We start from the raw sequence: 19,215 nt of genomic DNA on the forward strand, positions 1-19,215 counted from the left end.
AGTTATTAGTTATTTTAATACAAAACAAAATAAAAATATTTGTGATAGAATAAAAATAACAAAATACTTATTGTTCTTGTTCCATATTATTTTAAAATAGTTTAATATTCTTAAAATGTTAGTGAAAACATGTATTTTAAATTTTCAGCTATTTTTTATTTATATAGGACTGGATTAAACGGTTCAACTAGTAACTCACCGGTTGAACCAGTAACTCAGTGACCTGGTAACCTGACCAGTTCGATCACCGATTCAGTTCTGACAACTATGCTGAATGGCGTTGCTGTTTGATAATGTACTGGTGTTGCTGTTTTAGTGGTTTATAATGTACTGCTGTTTTCAGTGTTTTGTAATTGCTGAATGGTGATTGTTGAGTTTAAATATGATGTTGTTGATGATTAATTTACTGTCACCTTTTAAATGTTTGTTCTTTGTTGTTGAATGCTGCTGCTGTTTAGTTATGGTTTTATCACTTTATGCTTGTTGATAACTTATACCGTGTTGTTTGTGCTGAGGTTTTATGTTGCTGCATACTTTTTTTCAGAGCTTCATGTTTTAGGAATGGTTTTTATTGGCCTTATTTTTTAAGTGTTTGTTTTATTTATAATAATTTGTTCCTATTTCATGGTATGAATCTAAATTAATTTTTCACTTAGGTAGTTGTTATGTTTATTAGCAACCTTTCAATTTGTTTCTGTAATACTGCCTCTACTTTTTAATTGTTATACAAATGAATGTGTGATATATGTTGATTGTCTCTTCTTTTTTACCTCTTGTTGACTGTGGTAGAGTTGCTTGTTTGTTTATAGGATTTGGAGCATTTTCCAATTGAGATTAATTGGTTATGTATAACTTATTCATTTTTTCAATAACGTTCACATACTAAATCATGTTGCTGTTTCAACCTAGTTGATGTGTCATATAAGCCGAGTTTATCAGCTATTGTTATTTTAATTGCTATCCACCTGTGTATGAAAATGCTTATGGGATTTTAGTCTTCTTGTCTTGCATATGAATCCTGAAATCCTGAAATGCCGATAAATTTGAAATTTTTGTTGTAGTATTTTAAATTTGTAAGATATTTTAAGATTTATATTATTCTATAATTATATTTTAAAATATTTATTTATAATTTATTTATTATTTTATTCTAAAACGATTTTTCTGATTGAACCACAGTTAAATCGGTTAGACTAATGAACCAGTGAATAAAACGGTTTGATGATCGGTCCAGTTTTCAGAACTTTGGTTTTAACCCAGCTGGCAGCCGCCACCGTCAAATATGTGGGCTCTTCGTGGTCGAGCTTCTCTTCTTCCTCTCAGGTAACTCTAACCCTAATCGTCTTCTTTCTCTTCCTTTCTCTCTTCTATAAAAAAAATCATTTTGATTGCAACGTAATCAATTCTGGTACTTTGGAGTATTAGGAGGGCATATGACCGTTTGTTGTTGCCGAATACGTTTTACCATTATGGGCATGCCTCCCTGAAATTCGCTGTGAGTAGGCGCGAGCTTTCTTGGCAAAGTGATGCCAATAGCATGGAAGATCGCGATAAAAAAGGATGTTTTGATGTGCCTACGGGTATGTTTGCCGAAGAAACGGAAGAAAGAATCGAACGAGATATCTCACGGGCAAGGCGCATGGTTAAGCTTAACCCCTTCGACACTGAGTATAAAGCTGCGCTGGTAATTAAATTAATTGATTTGTGTGATTTCATTTATATTGTTATTTTGTAATAGTAACGTGAAACGTGATTATTATTATTATGTTCAGTCTTATTGTGATTTATGATATACTCATCAATATCAACCTCTAATAATAATCAGATAACAGTGTATGAGTTGTTTTCATTGATCCGTGTCATCTAGGAATACTAGTGCCTTATTAAAGAGTTTGTTGGATACGTGTGTTGTAGTTTTTCTCAACCTTCGAATTATTCTTCTTAGATCTTTTCAGCATCCTGGCTCCTAAATTACAATTGTTGATTAACAAAAATATTACTTCTATATTAAATTCAATAATTATATATTTTATTGAATTAGTTGATTTGTGTGATTACATCTATTTTTTTATGGTTGGTTTTGTGTAGCTTGAGAAGTTGTTCGAAGCAAAAAGTCATTTTCCTAACAGATATCTTCCTGCCTATGTTAGCTTCATTGCTAAATCGTCTCGTTATGAGTTACATGAGTTAAAACTATACTTTGAGGGTTCTCCTTCTGACTGGAGTGCTGGAGTTCTCCGATCAATTCGAGGTGCTCATGGAAAAAGAAAGGCAAGGGTAGTTGAAGACCTTATAGCAGCTGGGTTGAAAGAAAAGGCCAAAGAGTTATTGAAGGAAATGGAAGATGAAGACTTGCCAAAAAACCCTCAGGTTGGTAAGTACATAATTAGGTCTTATGCTAAATTGGCTGATACAACTGAAATGAGAAGAATTTGGCAGCTTTGTAAAGCTTGCCCTCAAAGGGAAGTATGTCTGGGTGCAATTGAGGCTTTTGGCTTAGTGAATCAAATCGATGAAGCAGAGGCCGTTTTGGAGTTTATGTCAAAAAGATGGCGGCTTATTCCCAGGAACTACTCACTTATGCTGAAGATTTATGCAAATAATAAGATGGTAAAAAAGGGCAAGGATCTCGTTAAGCGAATGGCAGACAGTGGGATGCGAATAGGCCCATTGACATGGGATGATCTAGTTAATCTTCATATCAAAGCAGGGGAAGTTGAGAACGCAGAAACCATTCTGGAGAAGGCAGTCCTGCAGAACCAGGGAAAACCATTTATCAATTCTTATACTGCTATTATGGAGATGTATGCCCAAAAAGGTGATATCCATAATACAAAGAGGATTTGGCGCAAAATGGATGATGAAATGGGCTACAAGTTGACTTCGAAGCAGTACGAAGTTCTAATGCAAGCCTATTCAACTGCCAAGGTTCCAGTGAGATAAAGTAAAAAAATAAGTAATAAAAAGTGGATATAAAATTTAACTTCTTAGTCAATATAATTATAACGTTAGTTTGAGTGTGATCAATTGAAAGTTAAGAATGGAAGCAGCATCTGGTTTAGTTCCCTCTGCAGAAAATATGCACCATCAGTACTATTTAATTGTTACCATAGGGCTGGAAATGATTTGTTTCTCATTGTAAATATTTTCTAATTACTTTTTTATATATTATGCAGGTTAATTTTTTAGGGTATCGATAGAAAATATTAAGCTGTTCATCATTATGGTTTATTGGTAAAAGATGTAGTGTTGAACTGATAGATGTAGTAATGTTGACTTGAGAGAAAATATACACCATCATTATGACTTTTACTAACAAATATTTCTATAAGGGTTGTTTCTACTCAACCTTGCACCTTTAATAACTGATAGTAGTCTTGTTCTGATTACACATATCTCTTTATTTTAATTCCAAAAGTTTTTCATAGCTCTTTCAGTGACTTACTATTCAATTTAAGTTCAACATGTTATGCTCTGGATCATTGTTCCTAATCTTAACTACTATGTAACCAGTTTTGATACAAATGATCTGTGATTTTAGCAATACGAATCTTGTTAATAAACCTCTTTCTAAAGCATAAAGCATTCTCAAATTTCTTAAACAATTATCTCACTGATTGGTTTTCTCTGAAGCAATAGAACACAACATAAAAAATAATGTTTCAAAAACCTGTAATAATGAAAAACATGTTAGTTAAGAGTATTGTGATGACAAACAACAACAACAACAACAAAGCCTTGTCCAAGTGGGGTCGGCTACATGAATCAAACGATGCCATTGTGTTCTGTCATGTATCATGTCTACAGAGAGACTATTTACATGTAGATCTTGTTTGACCACCTGATGGATAGTCTTCTTAGGTCTTTTTCTGCCTTTCGCCCTTTGTCCATCTTCCATCTCATCCACCCTCCTGACTGGATGTTCTATCGGTCTTCTTCTCACATGTCCAAATCACCTGAGACGCGATTCAACCATCTTTTTCACAATGGGTGCTACTTCAACTCTCTCTCTTATATCTTCATTCCTTATTTTATCCAATCGCGTATGTTCGTGCTCCCCTTTAGCCGCCCAACACTTCGTATCATACAGCATAGCCGGTCTTATAGCGGTGCGATAGAATTTACCTTTAAGTTTTAAAGGCACTTTTTTGTCGCATATAAAACCAGATGTACTCCGCCATTTTGACCAACCTGCTTGGATCCTATGATTTACATCCTGTTCAATCTCTCAATTATCCTGTATGATGCACCCAAGATACTTAAAACTTTTAACTTTTCGTAGGATGTTTTCTCCAATCTTCACCTCTATATTGGGGTTTTTCCTTCTCAAACTGAACTTACATTCCATATATTCTGTCTTGCTACGGCTTATGCGCAGACCATACACTTCTAAAGTTTCTCTCCATAACTCCAACTTCTTATTTAAGTCTTCTATTGAATTATAATTTTTATATTCACAAACATTAAAGTCTTTGTAATTATAAATATTGTTTCCAAAGCAAAATAAACATAATCCAAAACATAATTAATAATATTGTCTCCAAAACAAAACAAACATAATCTAAAACACCCAATTTTCATCTTCATTCTCTTGTAAGTTGGGTTGGGAAAGTTGGTTTTTGGTAAAAAAAAAATTATAAAAATACCCCTTGCTAAAAAAATACTAAGCCCGGCGGGGAAGCCCGCCCCGCCCCGCCAAAGCCCGCCAAAACCAGCGGTTTAAGCGGTGCGGGTTAAGCGGGCTTTTGCTATTTGGCGGTCCCAATTTTCCAGCCCGACCCGCCTTTTTTGGCGGGTTACGCGGGCTGGCCCGGCGGGTTTAGGCCCGTTTGCCACCCCTAGTCTTCACACTAGTTGTGGTCCCATCATACATGTCTTTAATTGCCCGAATATATGCGATCCTTACTCTCCTCTTTTCTAAAACCTTCCATAAGATCTCCCTTGATACCCTATCATAGGCTTTTTCCAAATCAATAAACACCATATGTAGATCCCTTTTATTACTACGATACCTCTCCATCATTCTTCTTAATAGGTATATCGCTTCAGTGGTAGATCTGCCTGGCATAAATCCAAATTGGTTCTCTGTTACTTGTGTCTCTTTTCTCAACCTCCGATCTATCACACTTTCCCATAACTTCATAATATGACTCATAAGCTTAATTCCTCTATAGTTTTCACAACTTTATATATCTCCCTTATTCTTATAGATAGGTACCAATGTGCTCTTTCTCCACTCATCAGGCATCTTCTTTGACCTTAAAATCTCATTAAAAAGCTTGGTTAACCAGTTGATGTCTTTTTCTCCAAGACCCTTCCAAACCTCAATCGGGATATTATCAGGTCCTACTGCCCTGCCATTTTTCATCTGCTTTAGAGCATCTTTTACCTCGAAGTCTCGAATCCTTCGATAGTAGTCAAAGTTTTGATCTTCTTCCCTTGTGCATAATCGACCAAGGCTCGGAAGAGTCTTCTGTCCCTCATTAAATAACTCGTAGAAGTAGCTCTTCCACCTTTCATTAATCTTCTCTTCTTGAGCCAACACCTCTCCATTCTTATCCTTTATGCACTTAACCTTATCCAAATCTCTCGTTCTTCTTTCCCGACTCTTTGCGATTCTATATATACATTTTTCTCCTTCTTTCGTGCCCAAAGACTGGTTAGAGACCCTCATATGCTCTTGTTCTTGCTTCACTTACAGCCACTTTTGTCTCTTTCTTAGCCGCCTTATATTTTTCCCAGTTATCTGTATTGCGGCATAAAGACCACTCTTTAAAGCATTCCCTTTTTATCTTTATCTTTTCTTGTATACTCGCATTCCACCACCAGGACTCCTTGTCTCTTGGTCCTATTCCTTTAGATTCACCAAAACTTTCTTTTGCTGTTCTTCTAATAACTTCTGCCATCTCCCTCCACATCTCTTCCGTGCTTCCATTCCCATCCCACTTTGCCTCTTTTCCTACTCGTCTTAGGAAGTTTCTTTGTTCCTCACCTTTCATCCGCCACCACCTCGTCCTTGGGTTCTTCGTATGTCTTTTTCTCAACTTTTGCTCAACGCGAAAATCCATGACGAGCACCCTATGTTGTGTTGTCAAACTCTCTCCCGGGATAATTTTACAGTTAATGCAAAATTTCCGGTCGACTCTCCTCAACAAGAAGAAATCGATTTGAGAACTTGTCATGCCACTCTTATAGGTTATAAGATGTTCGTCTCTCTTTTTAAAATATGTATTGTGATGACAAACAATTAAAAAAAAAAAAATAAACAATTTATAATTAAAAAGTTTAAATAACTAACCATTTTTAGCCAAAATACGATCAACAATTCTATTTTCATTGTCTTTTTCTTTTTAATGGCCACATGAAACATAATTCTTTGGCACAAAAGAGATACAACCACACAAGCGACATTTCTTTAATTTATTTCTGTAATTGGTTAACTAACAGATTTTAACATCATATTCATTTTTGTAATCTTATAATTAAAAAATCATATTAAGTATATACAAAAATCAGTCACTAATTAATTATTACATATAAAAATACGTATTTGATATCTACTAGATATAAGTGAATTTGATTTTTTATCTATTGTAAGTTTTAAATTTCACTCTGATATGTTTGATTATTCTAATAATTGATTATTTAGTTAAAAGAAACATGTAAATTAATATATACAAATATATAAATATTGATAACTGATTTTTTTTTGTGTAATTAGTATTTTTTCTTTAAATTCTAATCTTGTATATTTTTTTCCCTCTAGTGTACATTTCTTTCAAATGTCACCATTAAAAAAAATGGAAGATAGGGAAAAGGGATTGAGGGCATAGAAAAAAATAATTACAATTTTCAATGGCATAATACAACATTGTTATAAATATATATAAGAGCATATAATTTTTAATGGCATAATAATTGCAAACACACCCTAACATTGTCCCCTTCCATTCAAAACTCTACTATGTCTATGTGCTTCATATTATGAAAAATACAACATCAGCGTTATGTTTGTGCCTTCTAAGACGAAAAGAGCCTAGAAAACAAATAACCATGGCAACCCTGCACTATATCTAGCAGAGGTGCAACTTGGCATGCATCGTCAACGTCGCAATTCTTCCATTTCTCTAGTATACCTTCAGCATTAGGAACAAGTTGATGTTGCAAAACTGCAGCACCAAGAGGACCTATCAAATTCAACCTTGTAGCAGCAGAAATAACATCCCTCATTGTGATGTACATATAAGCTCTTTGAGAATCAGTACTATCTAATCCTAGTGTGCCACATATAAGTCCAAATATGGGAGCATGGTGAAAAGATACAGTACCTGACCCCAAAGAAGCATTTCTCATTGTTTTCAGAGAAGGGAGTTCCGAGAATACGGCTGAACCCACCCTCATTAGTGCAGACCCTTGTGAGATCGATGCCTTTCGGCTGACTTCATTTGTCAGTGTGGCATCTAATATTTTGTCAAGATTGTGCCAGGTTTCCAAATTGGGCGACACGGAAGCCGAGTGCACGAAAGGAAGGAGTAAGCTTCCTGTGTTCTCCAAGACATGGATAATGAATGTCTTGAGTTCATCTGGATTTGAGACCAGGTTGGACTGAACTGCTGCTTCAAGGCCAAAAGAGTGAGCAAAGCCGCCGGTGGGTAGAAGAGAATCAAGCAACTGCCATTGGCTCCACTGTGAAATGGAGTCTGCAAGGCGAGGTCCGTTGTCACACCCTTCACCTATTTGCATTGTAAATAATACTCAGCTGGCATCGACGACAAATATCAGATTCCCACAAAAGGCCTAGAAGAAGAAACCAGGCTTATACATTCAAATTCTTTAAGGAAATTGAAATATTTCCAGACATCATTTGAAAATGAATTACATATCATACAAGAAATAAAACTCAATGTCTCGACCAAAATTGAGCTCCCAAAAGCGTGATCTTGAGATCAAATGGAGACAACTCGATCACTGCTCCAAACCTATCTTCAAACAAATGCTTAAAATCCGGAAGAACCTTGAAAATTCCTCGGTTCCCATTCTTTAATTATTCTGAACTCTCTATGCCATGCTTATTAAATATTAACCATAATTCACTTACAGAGGGAGTAAGACATTTATTTATCAGATCTCATTATGAATTTGATCTCACTATGTTGTTCTGTGTCCAAACAAGGATTATGTTTTTTTCAATCCAATCAGAATCATATCTTCCAACATAACAAATCAGCATGTTAAAATGAAATTGCACAAGGAAGTAAGAGTTGCAACAATCTACTAATGGTGATTCTACATTATGTGATATCACCTTTCGGGAGCATTTCCAAATGAACCTGGTTTGTCCTTCCCTTCCCACGACAATGGTGGCAATCGACTCGTCCACTCCCCTCACAGACTACACAATGCGGATCCGGCTTCTTTCTTCTCTTCTTCTTAACATTTGACTCCGTTCTCACAACCCAAGATGGCTTAGTGAGTGAGATGTGACTATGTGGCGACAACTTGGGGGAGCGAGGAGGAGGTAGGCCATTGAAACTCCCACTCTCGAATCGAATCATTGCCAATAAACTCAGGGTCCCAATAGCCATCTATCTAAGCAAGCAAAATATTTCCAGTATCTACTCCACCATGACCCTTGATATCTGAAACAAACGAGCTTCTTACTTACTTTAACATTTTCTCAAACATCTGGTGGGCATGATTGTGACTGTTCCTAACAGTGTGTATATTGAAGCAACATTGCATCCCTTTAACTGGATGGTTCTCCATTTATTCTATTGTACTATACACTCACCTAACTTATACATCCTCTGTAATCATGCTGATTGAAAAAATGAAATATTTGAGGATTAAATCATAAAATTTGCCCCAAAAAATAAACCAAAGAAAAAAAAAAGTCGAAACATTATTGAACAATATCATAGTACTTAATAATTTCTACTGGCAACACATGATTATTGAAGTAAGGAAGATATGCAATTGAATCCATAATCCATGACACAAAAAGTATTGAGGTTCAAACAAAATTCACAAAGCAATTTCAAGTTTTCAACATAAAGTAGAGTAATTCAGAGAAAATGAATCAAAAGGGTATGTGAAAGTTTACCAGGTGAAAAAAAGGTGGTGACTGAATCTGAGGCCAAACCAGAGAGAGAGAGAGAAAGAGAGATGTATGGTGTAAAAAATTAAAAATAGCTAATATATGTCCATCAAAAATTTATGCGGTAATTATTTATGTGCATGACTTTGGTCTTTGGTCTCCTTGGAATATGCTGAATAATTTTTCCTGGCTTGGAACCACTTAACTGAATAAGATAACTTTTTTTGGGCTGTATATGATATCTTTCAATTAGTAGATCAATAATTAATTTGTTGTATATTTAGTTTTATATTAGATAAAATTTAAATTTTTAATATTTATTTAAACTGATAAATATACTTATCATTTAATCAATCTAAATTAATGGAATAAGATAATTTTTCTAAAATTTTTTAAAAAGCAATTTGATCTATATCTTTTACAAATTGACTTGTTAATAATTTGTCACCTAATAATTATGGAAAAAAAATTCTAAACGGTACTTGATAATTATTTCAAAAGACAATAAAGTCTTCAATAAAAAAAATCTTCTGGTTCTTGAACTTTATTTCTGTGATATTATTTATTTCTTCTGTCAATATTTTCTCTCTGTATTTAGAATAAACTTACATAGCATGTTAAGCTGTTAATTAATTTATTAAGAGCTAACTAAATTTGACGAACTTTTTTTGTTAGGAGTCTCATTGTCTTTTAAAGATAATTGTTAGTTTTTTTTTTTTTAGTTATCTTTTTAAATATATTGACTAAATTTATGATGTAAAACTAAGAAATATTAGTATTTTTTAAATTATTTTTATTTAAAAAGTTAAATAGAAGACATATTAGTGATTAACGAATGATATAAGTATATTCTAAAAAGAAATCGTTGACAAAAAAATTAATCAGTCTCACAAAATTAATTATCAAAACTCAAAAGTCAAATAGATATTTTTTTTTGAAGGTCTCATGATCTTTCAAAAAAATATCAAGGCTAGAATAAATATTCGTCCAAATTTTATATTTTAAATTTTAAATTCACATTATAGTCAAGTTGATAAATGATGATTCGATCTAATTGTATACTAGTCTACTAGGTGACCAGATTTTATAACAAAAAAATTTTTACTTAATCAGCATCAAACATTATTTCAATTAAAAATTTATTAGAATGAGTACTAATTTTTTAAGGAGATTGATAAATTTTTTATTAAATATAATCAATATTCATATTCTAAAGTGTTATCTTGAGAAAATAAAAGTGAATCGATTTGAAATAGAAGTCATCCAAAGTTTATAAATAATAAAAATGACAATTATGAATATCTGTAAAAGATTTTAATATTAAATTTAGCAAGTATATGAGTAGAGTAAGTTACTTGGATTAAAAAGTTATTGAGATGTATATTTATAAGAGAATCTAGAGTTGACCATAAAAAATCTTTCAGTGACATATCGTGTGCAAATAATTATCGCCTTTAACGAAGTAATCATTCTCATTGTAGGAGATTAAGTCTCAGTTTGTGTGTGAAATATTTTTGTTAGTAGATAGTTGTAAATATACTCTCAAAGTCAAGTGAAGTACCATATTAGAGGATTGATTTCTTATGTTTTTTTTTAACTCAATAGACTGAAGATTAATTCATCGCGAATTAAATTTTATTTAAGAATTTATCGATGATCAATGAGTTACTGCATACACAAGAAAAAATTCGAACTTTTGACACTTACTTAAACATACTAATGAACTGATAACTAAATCACTTTAGTTAGAAATCAAAATTATATCAAATCAAGTAGTATTTGGCAACTTGATGCGATTGAAATAAGCCCAAAGCATCTCCTCCGTCCTTGCCAAATCCCTTTGTCTTTGGGTGGATTGCAGAGGTTGAATGATACAATGAGTGAAATTTGGTTGTGGATTAGTCCTTTATATGTCGGATTGGAGAATATTGCGAGCAACAAAAAAAATATTTTTTCAATTTATTTGTTTGTCAAGAAAAAAATATAAATTTCTGTGATATAAATATAAATATAAATTATACTGATTTATTATAATTTGAAAAAAAAATGATAAATAGATTTTTGATCTTTTGATTCGCAAATATTTAAGTACTCGAAAATTTGAAAATACATTTAAGTTCCCAACCTTTTTAAAATATGGATATATCGATCCCTTATATTCACTTGGGTCTGTCAGACCTAGGAAAAAAATTAAACATGACTTCTGTTGTACTGATTGATATGAATGCACACATGAAAGAATTTTTAAAATGGGACAAATTAGACTTAGAAATTAATGTATCCAAATTTTAAAAATGTCAAAAACTTAAATATATTTTTAAATTTTCAAAAACTTAAATGTCCATAGACTACAAAATCATACATTGATCTATCATTTTCTCTTATAATTTTAAATTTGATATAATGATTAAACTTTTAAATTTTTTTTTCGGCTATTTAAGATTTCTTTGGATTTAATCTAATCTGAAGTTTGTTACTTTGTTTCGGTTTATAGTCTAATTGATGTTTGATTAAAAAAAATGAGTAATACCTCAAATAGGTCCCAAAAAATTTGGCGATTTAACAAATTTTTCCTTCAGAAAAATTAACTAGGTCCTGAGTTCCCAAGATTATTAGATATATACCATATAGGTCTCCAAGCCAGGTTAAACCGGTTAACACGATACTCTCTCTCCTACATGGGGATTGTAGGTGCGACGTGTCAGGTAAAGTAACATACGTGGCACTCAAGACACATTAGTCCCTGGACACATGGCTAAAACGACGTCATTTTGGGACAACACCAAACGACACCATTTTGAGGGGACAGATACGTCCCCACCTTTGTTCTCTGATTCTCCAAATTTCGACGTTTTAAAGTCAAATAGGTCCCCTAAAATTTTTGTTACAAGTCAAAAAGGCCCCTAAGTTTATAGTATATATGTCAAATTAGTCCCCTAGAATAAAGCAACTAGAACCATAATTAGAATGAAATCATGATGAAATTATCCAAAGTACGTTGAAATATGCAGTTTCAAGCACATGAAATGACAAATCTCAAGTACAATTACAATCAAACAATTAGAATTTGTCAGTATCCTCGTTTAGCATCTTGTTCTTTTATAGAACTTTGATCTCTTTATCTCCATAAATTGGATGAATACCAGATTCTAAGTTAGCAAAAGTGGGATCATACTAATACGTTGTCTTGTGGTCAACTGGTTATAATAATCCAAGTCCAAAAAAAAATTTCTATAGGTCAAAGAAATAAATCAAGTCATCAAGCAACCAACACAATACAACATCACAACAGAATACAAATTTCAAATACTATTATTGTTTTTGTTATTATCAAATACGTATTCGTAACCACTTCACAACTCTCACTTAAGCTACACCTATAACATACTATCTTTGATCTACCCTAACATCACATGCATGTTCATCATACTTCACTCTTTACTGCCAATTTAATGCAGCAAAAGCTAACCTAACTTACTTCAAACAATGACGATATACACGACACACCACCACCAAACAGTCCATGTACACACCATCAAAGCACCATTACGAATTTGGATAAACGTTAATGGGGTGAAGAATATGAAGGGTTACACTACAAGAAAAAGTAATATTTGTAACAAAAAAAATTGTTACAAAAAGTCGAAATTTTAAAATAAAAGGATTTTGTAACAAAAAAGGGGTTGTTGCAGTATGTCCCGTTACAAAAAGTTTTTGTAACAAAAAATAGAATTGTTACAATTCAAAGTAATATTTTGTAACAAATTTTTCTAATACAAAAAACTAAAAGTCATTACAAAAGTGATAACAAATTTTGATCTTCAAAATGTTTTTCGTAACAATTTAAACTTTTTTGTCATAATATTTTGTTACAAAATACTACTTGCTTTTGTAACATTTTTTATTCTTAGTTACAAAAATAGAAAATTCATTTTAAAATATTTAATTAAATAATTGATAAATCAATTAATTTTCTAAACATGCTAACTTAACATTTATATAATATATAATCATATAGATAATTAGAATATCTTACATGTCATTAAGATTCTTTTACAATAAAATAAATTCTACAAATTCAACTAAACACAACTTTTTCCTAACATAAAATTGTATCATATCGGATTTATAATTCTTGATTCTTCTAGCATATTTCAGTCAATATAAAGTCTAGCATATTGGCATCAATTTTGTACCCCTGCAAATATGAGCAATGAAAACCAAAATTAAAAAACCACATATAACACTATCTTCATCAGAGTAAAAATAAAATTAGAACTTACAAGTTAAAATTAACTAATTCTTAAAGAATCTATTCTCAAAGTTTAAAACTAGTCAATCAAGAATGCAAATTATCAAAAATTGACAATTCAATATATAAACTCGGCCTAATTAATCATAATTCAATTCATTAAATTTACATAAGTATCAATTGTCTAAAAATCACTACAAAGCATAATTTTCACCAAAGTCCTCATAACAAATATACTTGACTTTTGAAAATAGTTTGAAAATAGAAAAGTATAGCAAGAATGGAAAAATAAAACCGAATAACAACTTGACAGCTAAGCCACACTATCTTGAACTTTCTTGACAACTAAGCCACACTAATCCAGAGATCTCTTTTGCCACCTAATTTACTTTTATATGATTTTTTTTTAAAAATCGGCTACTGATTTAGTACACTTCAGAAAAACAGCAAGCAGTAACCAATTTAAAAAAAAAACATATAAAATCCATCTTTTATTGGATTCTCCTAAATTTTGGTGTGGTTGAACTAGAATTTCTCATCTGTCACCCAGTTCAAGTTCCAGAGAATCTTCACTTCTCTAGAAATTTTCACTTTTCTAGAAAAAGTTATACCTCTTGAAATATGATTTTGTTTTAAGGAAAGGATGCTGTCACAACAGTGAATAGCCCTGCTTCCAGAAAGCACAACTTTCTCTACAAAACTCGAATTATCCTAAAATTTGGACATAAAATACTAGACATCCTAATATTTCACCCCTCTTTGGTTTCACCTCCAAAGTATTTCAGAGTATTGAGATATGTGGTTTTGAAGTTACTGTTCCAGAATTCGGACAGCAATATTTCTGCAGAAAATGACCATTTTCTAAAAATCATATCTCCCAAACCACACATCAAAAAATTCTGAAATTTTAGAGGAACAATCTAGACATATCAAATTTTTATAAAAAAATAATTTCACCCATTTTGAGTGGTTAGATTGCTCCCAGTTTTGTTCACAAAGTGCTGTCTGAAACTGCATAATTCTGCAACATGTAAACTTGGTTTTGAGAGGTCAAAAATTGATTCCTAGCTTTTCATTCACTCTAACCTTGAATTCTAACTTTTTTTATCTATTGTGACTTGTTAAAAATATTAAATTAGCCTCAAGTACTCATGATTAATAAATCACCATTTTTGGTCAGTTTTCACATTTAAGCATACTCATATGAAATCAACAAGTTCTGCATTACTCAACACAATCCAGCCACAAATTACTCAAACAATTCACATATATTATCATCAATTTACTGCATCATATATAACAAATAGTCCAACATCATCTCAAGTAATCATTAGCATGTATCATCAATTAATTCAATCATAAAACTTGGCTTTTAGCCTTTCAACAAATTCTGCACTCTAACAAACAGAATTTTCAGCATCATCAGCATTTAATAAATCAAACACAGCATCATTCAATCAGTTTAAACAAAAAAGTTTTCTAAAGTTGCAATAATCAAAATTCTATACACGCATCCTCATCACAGAAACTATACACGCATCCTTAATAAGAAATTCTAATCAAAATTCATAAATTTCAATAATCAAAATTTATAATCAGTACAATTTAACAATTCATAGTATTTTTTCTTTGAAAATCTCTTTACAGGAATAATCACATTTTGTTTTACATGTATCTTCTTCTTGCTATCAATTTAGCTACATAACTTGAATGCAGATGGCTTTAAATATTAGTATTTACACAGCATCTCATCAATTTAAATTCCATATATATATAATAAATCAATATATCATTCCATCCATCAGATTAACCATTATCTAAGTCTGGAATAAGACATGACTTAACGTTTTTTATATACATGAAAGGGGGTTTGGATGATTGACACTAACAGGAACTCAGGAAGAACAAAATCAATCAATATTATAAAGCCTTAATCAAAACACTAACAGGAACTCAAGAAGAACAAAATCAGAACAATTCACTAACAAGAAGAGAAGAGAAGCAAATTTCAAATTTACCTAATCAGAACTTCTAATAACCAAATCCCAAATTTCAGAAGAGAAGCAATCTTAATCAGAAATTTCAATTTTCCAATAATCAGAACCCTAAATCCCTAATCATAAATTCCAATAATCAAATCCCTAATCAAAAATTTTAATAACCAAATCCCTAATTAGAAATTCAAAACATATAATTTACCTGAACTGAACTTGAGCAGGGGCTAGAAAAGAGAAGAAGACCAGCGGAAGATCAGTCGTTGTCGCCGTCGTCCTTCAGGCCTTGAGGGTCAGAGAAGCTCCGTCGCTGTTTGCAGTTATTTGCCATCTGAAAGAACGCTTCTCCTCCAGACTTCCAGCAGCAGATCCGGCAAGACACAGCTCCACCGACGGCACCAGGAAGCACGATGATGACAGCTTGGTGAGACGCGACAGCGGCGAAGCATGATGACAGCAGAGACAGCTTCGTGGTGGCATTTCCCTTCACACACGCTCTCTCTCCTCTTCGTGATTCTTCTCAGGCTACAGAACCGGCTTGATAGAAGGCAGAACGGCGACTGGGCAGCGACGAACGGTAGACTCCAAGGTGGCGACGGCGCAGTGGCACTGCGGACAGCCCCCCCTTCCTCCCTTTTCTTCTCCTGGCGCGACTCTCTCTTCCCTCTTCCCTCTTCCCTCTTCCGTTTCTTTCTTTCTTTCATATTTCTGTGTGTGGGTGTGTGGAACAGGTGACCCCTGTGTGGCTGGGTGTATGTGCATGCTGAAGAGGGGTGGGGTTCTAGGGTTAGATTTTCCTAAAGGTTTGTAATTTTAATTAAATTAGGGAATAGAGTATTCACTAAAAATATAATTTAATCTCTTTAAATTTCTTTAAAACATTAATTAAATTATTAATTTGTTAATTAATTCTTAATAAGTATTTTAATTTAAAATATAAGATGATATAATTAATTATAAAAATTAAAGTATTAAATTCTAAAATCTCAATTATTTAAATTAAATAGTATAATTTTTTTTACAACTACTAAGTCTTATAATTTAAATATAAAAAATTATTCAATAATTCTAAAATTCAGTAAAAATTTTATTTTAATTACCAAAACTTGATTTAATTACTCTCAATGAAATAATTTTTGAAAATAAAATCACTAATAAATAAATAAATTTGGAATCAACTCAAAATAGGATTTTTCAAAAGTTCTGGATCTTACATAAATAATTTTTTGAAAATAAAACCATGAATAACTATAATAAATCACAATACAAATAATTTATTATTTATTTTCTAACAATCGTAGATTTTACCGGCTTAATGATGAGTGTTAGGTTAAGGTGGGTTTAGGACTAGTAGAGAGAGAGAAAAAACCAGAACTCTATATTTTATACTTAAGGGAGTTTTTCAAAATTTTATTTAAATGGACGAGGATGGCAAACAACAAAATAAAAAATAAAGGTGAGGGTTAGAATTAGAATTTTTATTTTTTATATTTGTTTTTATTTTTAAATTTTAACTATTTTTATTTATGTTTAATAATTAATTTTTTAATTTAAAAATTTAATTTTTAATCAACATTTAAGATTTAATTATTAGTAAAATTATATATTAATTTTATAAAAAAATATAAAATAATATATACCATTTTTAAAAATAAATCATTTAATCTTTAATTCTTTTATAAAAAATAATTCTTTTAATTATCTTAGAGATTTTAACATTTTAAAATAATTTTTTTACTTACAAAAATTTTTGTATTTTGTGACAAACAAATAACTTGTTACAAACAATATTAAATTTTGTGATAAATTAATTTTTTGTTACAAAATAATTGGAGTTTTTGAAACAAATGGACATTTTGTTACAAAATATTTTAAACTTTTGCAACAAAACAATGGTTCGTTACAAAAGCCAATATAATTCGTAACAAAAAAATCATGTCGTTACAAAATATCAAAACATTTTGTAACAAATTGTATTGTTGTTACAAACATTATTATTATGTAACAGTTACTAATTTTTGTTACAAAAGAATAATTTTTTGTAACAATTTTAAATTTGTTACAAAGTTTTTGTTACAAATGTTCAATTTTCTTGTAGTGTTAGTTTGTAAAACCTAGGTGAGGGTTTGTGATACTTGTAATTTTATAAAGAGAAAGGGAAAGGAAGAGGTTTTTTTTATGTAAGGTACTCACTTAAATTCAGGCACCTTTTTGACTTATAACAAAAATTTTAGGGGACCTATTTGACTTTAAAACGTCGAAGTTTGGAGAATCAAGGAATAAAAGTGGGGACGTATCTGTCCCCTCAAAACGGCGTCGTTTGGTGTTGTCCCAAAACGACGTCGTTTTAGCCACGTTTCCAAAGACTAATGTGTCTGAGCGCTATACCTGACACGTCACACCTACAACCTTCACGTAGGAGAGACAGTGTTGTGTTAACCGGTTCAACCTGGCTTGGGGACCTATATGGCATATATCTAGTAATCTTAGGGACCCGAGACCTAGTTAATTTTTCTGAAAGACAAATCTGTCGGACCATCAAATCTTTGGGGACCTATTTGGGGTATTACTAAAAAAAATTGAACGGTCTGTAAAGTTATTAGGAAGGGATGAATATAATGTTCAGAAGGAATGAAAATGAAAATGGCATCGTACAGAGAGAGAGAGAAAGAACATCGACAATGCTACAGCCATTAAAACATGTAACCAAATGCAATTCCTCTTCTCTTCTTTTCTCATTCACAATAACAACCCTTTTTCCTTTCTTCTTCTTCTTCTTCATCTTCTTTTTCTTCCGCCGACGTGTCCCCGCCTTCTATCGGATATGCTATTGCGGGTAAGCTTGAGATTGCACTCCACTTGAATGCCTGAGATTTGGATACCTTTAGTTACCATATGCTTTTGAATGTCCTTGTTAAGAAGAATTATTTCGATGCTGTTGATGTCATTGTTAGGAAGATTACGATGAGGGGTTTTGAGAATCGGTATACCAATACGCTTGTTATGAAGGATTTGTGTAAGCAGGAAAGGTTGGATGATGCTAAAGAGTTATTGTTTAGCTTGGTGGATGGTGGCAAGGAGCTTCATGGCTCCGAGGTGAGTGTTCTTATCAGTGTTTTGTGTGGGAACAATAGGTTTGATCATGCTATTAAGTTGGTTAGAGAGTTTGGAAATTCGGGTTGGTGCCGTTGGATCATACTTATGGAATTTGGATAAGGGGTCTTGTGCATGGCGGCCGGTTAGACGAGGTCTTGGAGTTTTTCAAATAGAAGAAAAAAAAGATAAAAGGTACATTCCTTGTTTAGCCAAGTAGAACGTGTTGATTTACAGGCTTTTAAGGGAGAAAAATAGGCTCAAAGAGGTGTATGATTTATTGATGGACATGTATGAGACTACGGTTCCACCGAATATGGCTACCATAAATGCTGTGTTTATTTTATTTTACTGCTTAATATGTAAAAAAATTTCTTATATGAACCAGCTTTAAATAATATATAAAGGCAATACTACAATTTGATGTCTAACTTTTGAAGAAATTATGTGCCTTCAAATAATTCATTTCACAAAATAAATTTAATGGATAAAATAGTAACAATAATTTTTTTAAATATTTTATCTTTATTATATAATATTTATTCAAAAAAATTTTCGTAATGAATAGATTTAAAGATATGTTATTGCACACTACTATATATAAAATGCCTAATAACAAACAAGATTATGAATTTGATAATAAATAATCAAAATAAATTTTTAACAAATAAAAAATTTTAAAATAGACAATACATTCATAATACTAATAATAGTAATTGTAATAAAGTTAAATTTTTTGATTAAAAATAACATTTTAATATAAAAATTTTTAATATTAT

At 31.8% G+C, this 19,215-nt stretch overlaps 2 protein-coding genes across 5 annotated transcripts; one reads left to right on the forward strand and one right to left on the reverse strand.

Moving 5' to 3' along the window:
* LOC107609084 (pentatricopeptide repeat-containing protein At1g80270, mitochondrial) lies at positions 1,178–3,316 on the forward strand. The gene is made up of 3 exons (XM_016310914.2): positions 1,178–1,323; positions 1,426–1,684; positions 2,089–3,316. Exons 1-3 carry the CDS (start codon positions 1,283–1,285, stop codon positions 2,941–2,943), a joined length of 1,155 nt encoding a protein of 384 aa, XP_016166400.1. The 5' UTR covers positions 1,178–1,282; the 3' UTR covers positions 2,944–3,316.
* Positions 6,858–9,199, reverse strand: LOC107610088 (urease accessory protein F). 4 transcript variants are annotated; one of them, XM_016312163.2, is made up of 2 exons: positions 9,104–9,164; positions 6,858–7,797 (listed from the first exon to the last, which is right to left on the reverse strand). In XM_016312163.2, exon 2 carries the CDS (start codon positions 7,741–7,743, stop codon positions 7,021–7,023), a length of 723 nt encoding a protein of 240 aa, XP_016167649.1. In that variant the 5' UTR covers positions 7,744–7,797; positions 9,104–9,164; the 3' UTR covers positions 6,858–7,020. The 4 variants fall into 4 exon arrangements, 2 of the variants coding, with proteins under 2 accessions (XP_016167649.1, XP_016167650.1); XM_016312164.2 differs by having other exon boundaries at positions 6,858–7,759; positions 9,104–9,163; XR_001613388.2 differs by lacking the exon at positions 6,858–7,797 and adding an exon at positions 8,305–8,639 and having other exon boundaries at positions 9,104–9,199.

Source organism: Arachis ipaensis, chromosome B07 (assembly GCF_000816755.2).
Source record: "Arachis ipaensis cultivar K30076 chromosome B07, Araip1.1, whole genome shotgun sequence".
NCBI lineage: Eukaryota > Viridiplantae > Streptophyta > Magnoliopsida > Fabales > Fabaceae > Arachis > Arachis ipaensis.